This window comes from Gobio gobio (assembly GCF_949357685.1).
Source record: "Gobio gobio genome assembly, chromosome: 14".
NCBI lineage: Eukaryota > Metazoa > Chordata > Actinopteri > Cypriniformes > Gobionidae > Gobio > Gobio gobio.
The window spans coordinates 15,910,722-15,920,848 of record NC_137107.1 but is presented as its reverse complement, the minus strand read 5'-3'; the positions used below and the strand labels follow the sequence as shown (position 1 = coordinate 15,920,848).

At 34.8% G+C, this 10,127-nt stretch overlaps 1 protein-coding gene across 3 annotated transcripts; it reads left to right on the top strand.

The window, feature by feature from the left end:
* Positions 1–981: 981 nt before the first annotated feature.
* Positions 982–8,792, top strand: rbm41 (RNA binding motif protein 41; the record flags this gene model as incomplete). Of its 3 annotated transcripts, none has more annotated exons than XM_079835008.1 (7): positions 982–1,030; positions 1,805–1,921; positions 3,626–3,827; positions 3,945–4,149; positions 4,232–4,716; positions 5,404–5,551; positions 8,200–8,792. In XM_079835008.1, 7 exons carry the CDS (start codon positions 1,023–1,025, stop codon positions 8,310–8,312), a joined length of 1,278 nt encoding a protein of 425 aa, XP_079691134.1. In that variant the 3' UTR covers positions 8,313–8,792. The 3 variants fall into 3 exon arrangements, with proteins under 3 accessions (XP_079691134.1, XP_079691135.1, XP_079691133.1); XM_079835009.1 differs by having other exon boundaries at positions 985–1,030; positions 1,805–1,907; positions 8,200–8,449; XM_079835007.1 differs by lacking the exon at positions 982–1,030 and having other exon boundaries at positions 1,785–1,921; positions 8,200–8,449.
* Positions 8,793–10,127: the final 1,335 nt, after the last annotated feature.

The following is a 10,127-nucleotide window of genomic DNA, read 5'->3' as shown; positions in this document are numbered from 1 at the left end:
TTCATATTCATCAAACTAAAAATGCTGGGTTGTTTCAACTCATGTTTGGGTCAAATATGTAAAAAAAAAAATTATTTTTTATTATATACTATTACAGGGAGTACAAACTATATATATATATATATATATATATATATATATATATATATATATATATATATATATATATATATATATATATATATATATACATATATATATATATATATATATATATATATATATATATATATATATATATATATATATATATATATATATACATATATATATATATATATATATATATATATATATATATATATATATATATATATATACATATATATATATATATATACATATACATATACACATATATATATATATATATATATATATATATATATATATATATATATATATATATATATAATATATATATACATATATATACATATACACATATACATATACACATATATATATATATATATATATATATATATATATATATATATATATATATATATATATATATATATATATATATATATATATATATATATATATATATATATATATATATATATATATATATATATATACATACATATATACATATACATATATATATTTTTTATTTTATTTTTTAATTATGCTTTAGGCTTTATCATATATATATATATATATATATATATATATATATATATATATATATATATATATATATATATATATATGATAAAGCCTAAAGCATAATTAAACATGTTTTGGCAGCTTAGATTCCATAAATGGGCAGTTCAATAAAACTTTTATTTTTGCCATTTTAATTAAATTGGTTTATTGTTGGCTTTGATATGATCCGTGTATGTCCACATTTAATTGAAGTTCACCATATCACTGTATTGCATCCCATTAGGTCTTGACGCATATGTGTGTGTATTAGCTTGTCCATTGATTTAAACTACATTTCCCATGATCCTTTCAACCGACGTTTCCTTTCTGTTGAAACGGGAAGGAAGTGTGGTTCTGGTGTAAATATGAAGCGGTAAGCGAAATGGTATTTTTTTTATGCTTACAGGTGTAATTTGAGTCTGAAACTACGTGAACGCATTATGATAAATATATCAGGACTTATTCCCACAGAGCCATATTAAATATGAGTAGAGGTCTCTGGATGATAAAGCAATTCACATGACTAGCTGATTGCGATACATTTTGAAGGGTTAATGATGAGAACACACGCTTGTATGGTGGTTAAGTGTACCTGAAAAATAAATAGTGTGTGTGGAAATGTAAAAAAATAAAAGACATTGCGACCAGTTACAGCAAATGAAACAAACGCTTCACATTATAAACCTCTTAACTTTTAACGTTTAAATCTGTAAAATTTGTGTTTGGACATGGTTATTTTCACCTTTCTTCCTCATGAACACAGATTTAAATAAAAGAGAAACAAACAAATTGTAATATATTGTTAAAATTATACTTATAAAGGCTGTTTAGTAAAGCGATGCTATTAATTGTTGCACGGATTAATTGTTCACCCTAAAACCTGTAATGTGTGCTAACAAAGTAAATAAGATGGATTTTGATTTCATGAGGACTTTAAATAGGGTAACTTGTTATCTGTAACCTATTACATTTCCAAAGTAACCTTCCCAACACCTTCTTTTTATGCTGGTTAAAACCTCCAAAAATAATTAGATTTGGGGGGGTGGGGGTGGATTTGGGGGGGGGGGGGGATTTGTGGTGGGAGAGTTTAAAGTAATTGTATTTGTGGTGTAAAACAGTTGACAGAAATGTGTTTTGTGGTTTTCAGGGTTACACGTCATGCCTGTGATGATGTGCCCATCCCTGAAGAACAGGAGACAGAAGGCCAGAGACAACTACACAATCTACTGCTACAGCAACTGGATACAGATGTAAACATTGACCAGTCAGTTTGTGTGGCTTTATCATTTATTTTCTCCTAATTTTTTATTTGGTACACACAAACAGTATATAGCAGTAACTGACTTGATTATTGGTGTTTGCTGCCTGTGTTTTTTATTGAAACAATAGACTACTGCAGGGATGACAATTTTTTCAGCCAATAAATAAGTATCACTCTGGTTCCCTCTAAAAAAATAAAAAAAAAACATTTTTAACATCAACAAAAGTTTGTGATTCTTGCATGTTTTGTTCATCATGATATTCTTTGCAAATTAACACAACTTTTTATGAATTTTGAAAATACAATCAGAAGTAAAAAGCTAAACATAGGCTTTAAATTAATTACGTCACAGTCACCGACATTAAGCTGTATTTAAACCAAAAACCGATTGGGCCCTATTTTAACGATCTGAGCTCATGTTCTGAAGTGCATGGCGCAGGTGCACTTAGGGCGTGTCCGAATCCACTTTTTCTAGTTTAACATCGGAATAAACGGTTGGCGCGCCAGGCGCATGATCCAAAAGGGTTTTTCTCTTAATGAGTCATGGGTGTGTTTTGGGCGTAACTTGCTATAAACCAAAGCAGGGCCGGCCCTAGCATTTTGGGTGCCCTAAGCAGATTTCAAAATGGGGGCCTCCAACCTACTATTATAAGATATAGAATAATAAGGTGACAGTGATACAGTGCCTTCTAATCACAGTGCTCACAAATTGCTGAATTAAACCTAGGGGTGATTCTAGGATTTCAATGAGGGTATGATTAAAAATATATAAATTGTATATATTGTTAGTATATTAGGGTAGGCATGGACAATAAAGTAGGTTCTACACCACCAAGTCAATCCCTGAATATTGAATAACCAGCTAATATTAATTTATATTCATTAAGAATATAGACAAACTTTATATTACTGTAATTGTCTAGATTTGAAATATGTGGGTAAAATATATTTTTTTTCAACAAAATTTTAAACTCTATTATTCTTTTTTAACTCTACATTTGTGCAGTAACCTAGTGGCCATGGGGCCCTAGCAACCGCTTATATCGCTTATTAGGTAGGGCCGGCACTGAACCAGTGTCATCTCCCATTCCCTTTAAAAGCCAGTTGCGCTTGCACCATGGCGGATTCGCTATTTACATGGCGAAAGACTGAACGCTTCTCCAGAGACAAATTCTTTTATTTTTAATATTTAAAAATGTTTGTGTGCTGCTGCGTGTCCATGTCTGTGTAATAAGCAGAGTGTACTCCCGTTGTGCACCCGCCTATAGGCGCATATTACTAACACGGCCTTTAAATAACAAAAAAAATACTGCACTATAGACTTTAGACCAGGTTTTTTTTGGTCAATGTCGCAGTCGTTTTCAGTTGCCTCAAAATAGCAACGCGCCAACAATGCGCCTGAATACACCTTGTTTTCAGACCAGCACGCCCATGGGCGCACAGATGGGCGCAAGCATATATATATAGTTTGTACTTCCTGAAATAGTATATCATTTAAAAAAAAAAGAGTTTTTGTCCATATTTGACCCAAACATGAGTTGAAACAACCCAGCATTTTTTTTTTTGCGCACAAAAAGTATTCTTGTCACTTCATAAAATCAAGGTTGAACCACTGGAGTGTATATATATAATATTATATAATGTGTATGTATATAATTTAATATAATATATTAAATATATACTCATTAACATATTTATTTGTTATAGGTGTGTGGCTAAGAAGAAATGCTTTGCTCCAGCAGCCGTATACAAGCCTTTTGGGGAACAGGCAGCAGGTGTGAGGAGTCTGTCCCAGTTCCAGGCCTTGCAGGACGGGGATCAGGAACTGGCCGCTCTAAGAGAGTTGGGCCTTACAGATGCTGAAATAGAGCTGTGGAGATGCAGGGACCAGCCGGAGAGCTCTTGGAAGGTTTTCAGTTTTAACATGACGTCTTCTAAACAGAATGATTTTGAACTGAAAGGAAAGTGAGAAAGGCTGACCTACAGCCTACTCAATGCAATGTCACCCAATTCACTATTTTTTCAGGACAGAGGGGTTTGTGTGGCACCAGAGGCAAAGAATGAGCGCCTGCAGGCCATCCGGGATAAAATGGTGGCACATGCGGAGCTGCTGTCCCAACCGCAGCGTTTCTCGAGCAGTCGGCCACTTTCCCGTAGGGAGATGGAAATCGAAAAGGCTCTTTTCCATGGCAGTGACCGTTGCAGTTTCCTCACTGCCCTTTACCATCGAGGTTAGAGAATATAGTAATACTGAGTAGTACCTGTAGGAGCTTTTTTGTCTATTTGAATCTTTGCTGTCTTTTCTATCCACAGAAGAAGAGTCACCGGTCAGCCAACAGGGAGCGTCATCTGCCATCACAATGGACCATTTCTATAAAGACTTTCTTGAAGGCCAGAACAAAAATTTTGCTAGTACTTCAGAGTGTTTTTCTCAACCAAAAAGTATCACTAATATCCAATGTAAATCATCAAGCTTTAAAACTGACCAATCATCTTGCACAGTCCGTGATTCCAGCCCATCCAAAGACCAACACATAACCCCAGATTCAAGCCCTGTGTCAGACGCTGTGATCCAAACACAGTCTCAACAAAAAACTGTTAAAACTATGAAAATGACAGTTAGTCAGTCCATTGGTGAACTGAGTGCAGCTTTTGTCCAAGGGTATGATGGGCCCGTTAGAGTTAGTGGAAGGATAGAGGAAATTTCAGTTGAAGAGATCAAGAACAATCGTGAGACAGAAGAGGAAATACGGAATATTCCCAGATTTAAGAATTACCAGAGAGGAAATCCATCCAACGTAAGTGTGGATAATAGCAACATACCTGCGTTAGAAATGTTACATAATATTTACGAAATAAATAATTAATTAGTAAGATATCTTTATAATATAATTTAAAAGATGTATTATATTATATATTGACATTTTTGGGTTTGGTAAGATTTCTGTAGTGTTTTTAAACAAAATCTCTTATACTCGCCAATGCTGCATTCATTTGATCAAAAATACAGTAAAAACAGTAATATTGCTTAATGTTATTGCTTTTTAAAATAACGGTTTTCTAATTTAATATGAATTAAAATTCACATGATCCTTCAGAAATCATTCTTATATGCTTATTTAATGCTCAAGAAACATTTATATTATTATCAATGTTGAGAACAGTTGTTTTGCTTATTTTTTTATGGATAGCTTGATCATTTTTGGATGAATTGAAAGTTCAAAAGAACAGAATTTATTTGAAATGGAAATCTTTTTAACAATGTAAAAGTCTTTACTGCCATATTTTATTAATTTAATGCATCCTTGCCAAATAAAAGTATTTTCTTAAATATATATATATATATATATATATATATATATATATATATATATATATATATATATATAAACAGTCTTACTGACCCCCAGACTTTTGAATAGTAGTGTATGCAAAGATGTTTCTTTACATCAGAGTACATTTCTGTCTCTCTCTTGTGCATTTAGGTCCTGTGCGTGAAGAACATGAGTCCACGGGCAACAGTGGCTCAGTTGGTTTCTCTTTTTTCAAGGTTTCAGAAAGATGACAAACAGCCCATTTTATACCGCTTGCTGACTGGCCGACTCAAGGGCCAGGCTTTCATTACACTCTCTGGTAAGAGAAAGACTCAATTGTGCGATATTATTTCCCATAACAAACAACCATTTAGACTTAATGGGATAGATCACCCAAAAATGAAAATTCTGTCATAATTTACTCACCCTCAAGTTGTTTCAAACCTGTATGAATTTCTTTCTTCTGCTTAACACAAAGGAAGATATTTGGAAGAATGTTTGTAACCAAGCAGATCTCGGCAGCGATTGACTACCATAGGGGGGAATACTATGGTAGACAATGGCTGCAGAGATCTGTATGGTAGTCACACTTGAGTGTGACTAAATTATTTATGACAGAATTTTTGGGTGAACTATCCCTTTTAAAGGTTCAATATGTAATATTGGCAGCTAGTGGTTGAAATGGGTTCTGCAGTCCAAATTCAAAATATTGGAGAGAGCTGTTTGGGGGCACCCAACCCCCAATGAATGAGAAATCGGAGAGCCACATCCCATAAATCCCACCACCTTCCCTGAACAAGAAATCGGACTGCTGGGGGGCCTTTAGACAGTTATGTGCCCAGAGCACAACTGCGACATAATCCGTCCCTGCTTATCCTGTAATTTGATCAGATGATTTATTCACATTTTGTAATGCCTCTAGTCATAGAGCTTTTTAGATGGATGCCAAGGTTTTTAGGTCAAGTAGAATCTGTGATCTCTGACGTTTGTGTGCTGGCTTCCATGGCTGCAATATGCTTTGTTTTCCATCAAATGGCAACTAGGGTTTCAAAATACTATTGGGTAAATTGCCAGTGGATGGGATCACACACACCAAAAACAAAATAGACATTCCAACATGGAATGCACATTTCAAAGTAGGGATGGGAATTTTTGTCAATTTCTCATTTCGATAATCGATAGGTCTCAAAAAGAGTACTCTTGGGGGTAATTGGGGGCGGGGGGTGGGCGTCTCCGTCATGAAGATATGAAACTATTTTAAGAGTGTTACGAAAATTTATGTTGACAAATACAAACACCACATGTCTGAAAACATGAACATATGACTAGAAAAAATAACTTCTAGATTATGATGCATAAATGTTTTTGAAAAAGAAACATCTAAAAACAAAATAACCGTCTCAATAATATCGGGCATTGTAATTGAACTGGAACTGTGAATAAACAGCACCCTACATAGCTTTGTTAGCAGGTTAATAAACTCAAATAAAAAACGCACCCTATATTAGATTAATCAGTGTACCTACTTGCATGAGCACAAAAGGACGCGAATGCGCACATGAACTTAGCCGTGCTAGTTTTTACACATTTTGAATGATCTCTTCCCTTAACAACAACGCCGATACACGGGCAACTAAAGCACAGATAATTTACAACATTATTACAATTGTGTTCTCATTATAATGTTATGTACATGACAGATTGGCTCTGCACATCTTGCTCTTAATTTTATTTTTCCTGATCAAAGTGATTACAGACATCACTGCGTGTTTTTCGAAGGCATAATGAGAAACAACTTTAAACAAAACATAGATCTACTGATAAAAAACATGAGAACGAAATAACGTTGCTGCATTAATATCATCAATGCTTTTGGAAAGAAAAAAAAAGGCTATCTAAAAAGAATATAACTGTCTCAAATAACCCAAGAGTCAATAATGTCGGGCATTGCATTTGAGCTGAAACTAAAGAGAATGAACACCAGTTGGTAACGGCAGCAGTTATTAAACTCAACAAAACGTGTCCATATGAGATTAATCAGATATAGACAACATAAAAGTAATCTTACTACTTGCATCTGCAGAAAAGGACATAGATGCGCACAACTTCACCGCTCTTATGGATTTCCTTTAACAGCTGATACACGGGGAACTAAAGCACAGAGAATTTACAACATTCTATTACAATCTTGTTTTCATTATAATGCTATGTATATGACAGATTAGAGCTGCACTTGCACTTAACTGTATTTCATGATCGCAGTGATTCCAGGCATCACTGCAGTGCGCGCTTCAGTTTCACTTTATTTCGCCGGTCTGGAAGGCGTGCTGTCTAACGCTAACCAATCGGACCTCAGTTACCCCCCAAAATGCAGCAATAACTAATCAGAAAAATAGACAAATATATTTTTTAAAGTCAGGGCGATCATTGTTTTCATGATCGGTCGTTGCTGTCACTTTCGAGTAATCGATCACTGTTGCCCATCCCTATTTCAAAGTAGAATAACTGGCTGTACCGTTGTATTTCAGAGAAACAAGTATGTGAACTTAGCACGTGGTATTTTTATTTTCAGTACAGTCAAAAAAATTACATACAGCACCTTTGAATTCACTGTTGACTACATTCTTTTCACCACTTAAAAGGGATAGTTCAACCAAAAATGAAAATTTTGTCATCATTTACTCACCCTCGAGTTGTTCCAAACCTGTATGAATTTCTTTTTCCATACTATGGAAATCAATGAGGTCCATTGACTGTTCGTTTACCCATATTCTTCAAAATATCTGTTCAACAGAAGAAAGAAACTCATACAGGTTTGAAACAACTTGAGGGTAAGTAAATGATGGCACAATTTTCATTAATAAGTGAACTATTCCTTTAATGCAGAACTTCATATAACACATCTGGGCACACAAGTACACAGTACGCTGTGTAACATCTGCATTATTTGCCTTCTGTTTTTCACAGATGTCAAAAGCGCCCAAGCAGCTCTAGACTTGTTAAATGGCTACAAGCTGCTTGAAAAGCCGCTGATCATTGAGTTTGGCAGAGAGAGAAGTAAAGTGACTGATGCAGACTGATGGATCCTCTGTAGATCCCAACACCCTTTCAATACAAAAAGATGAACAGTCCTGCAACGAGAAACCCGCCTAACTGTATTTAAATGGATTTTTCATTCTTTGTTTGAAAATAATAAATTGTATATACTGTTTACTTGGAAATGTCATTGTGAATCTGTTTCAAAAACAAAAATATCACAGGATAATTGTAATTCTTTTGTTGACCAGCAGATGCCAATCTTTCTCAATCTTTCTTAAGTCACCATAAAATCCAAATGAACAGTTCTTCAACAGTCACCAGCAGAAGCAGAGTGATCTATATCTGCTGTTGCTATGTGTAGATGTTTTACCTTTGCTCCTCTAAAGTATATGCAAGGTTGTGCCCGCAGTCAATGAACCCTGCAAGTGCAGGACTCACCAAAAGAACCAATTACATTTCAGTGCTTTGTTTGCAATGCTCTTTCCCACAGTTACAGATTAAAATGTTGAGTTAAATGAGTTAAAATCAATGCAGTCGAGTTTCAGTTGGAGTGCTTCAAGTGCCCTTTCTGTAAATCACTTGTTTATATGATAACGTCACCTCAGTTAGCATAAACAGGCTTCAGTATATTGTTTTTAACGCGTGGTTCCAATTTGCACAGCACAGAGTGTCTATAAGGACATATTTGGGTTCAGTTGCAGTGTTTTTTTGTTTTTTTTTGCATCTTTCATTTGAAGAACAAGTCAAGGCAACTTTATTTATATAGCGCTTTTAACTATGCCGATTGTTTCAAAGCAGCTTCACAGTGTTAAACAGGAAAATAATGCAACAGAATTTTATTCAGCCGTATAGCCGTCCCGGAGAAAACGCTGATGTCATCAGTTCATTTAAATTATCATACAGTGACAATGTGGGCTTTAGATCATTAATTTAGTTTATATGGTTAATTTAGTTTAATAATTAGATTTATTTGGATAGTTAGTTGAAACATTTAGTGTCCCCAACTGAGCAAGCCAAGCCAGAGATTGCCGATCACAAGAAATGGTGATGCAGATCTGGAGCATAACACAGGCATCAAATAATAGAGACAGTCCTTAGAAACAGGCCGATGTCTGTGCTCGCAGTGGCGAGCGAAACAGCCCCAGTCGAAGCACTCGGCACCACAGACAGCGTCCAGATGGTACTCACGTACAGCAGGAGACTGGGCAGAAAAACAGATGAGACCAACACGACAACACAGGTCGATCCGACCAGACTAGACAGGGCAAACGAGAGACGTGAACCTGAACATACAATAAGTGAAGCATACAATAATAATCTGGCAAAGAAGCCACAAACTGGGGCCGTTTCAGAAAGGAGGTTAAGTGAAAACTCTGAGAATGTTAACCCTGAAATGAGGGAAACTGGGTTTTCTGTTTCAGAATAGGAGGTATTACAAACCCGAGAAAGCAGGGTAAGTCAAGCCCGTTTCTAAAAGAGAGGTAACTTATACTCAGAGTCAGTTACCAGGGTAACTTATACTGCGAACCTAACCTGGTCTGGAGCAGGTTTTCTTCTGTAAACCCAGAGTTTCTTTTGGTCTCCTCCCCTTTTTAAAGTGCCAGCAGTTTAAATACTTAATTCATTCATTCACACTGCAAAAAAAATATTTATATCTAGCAGGCCTAGTACATTTTTTTTTTAAATTCTTAAATTAAGATGCATCTTCTATATAAGAAAAATTATATAATATATTTAGTCTTGTTTCCTGGGGGGATCTAAATTAAGTGTATTTTACTTAAAACAAGTAAAATTATCTGCCAGTGGGATAAGAAAAATAATCTTAATGAAAAAGGAAACAAGATTACTAAACACAC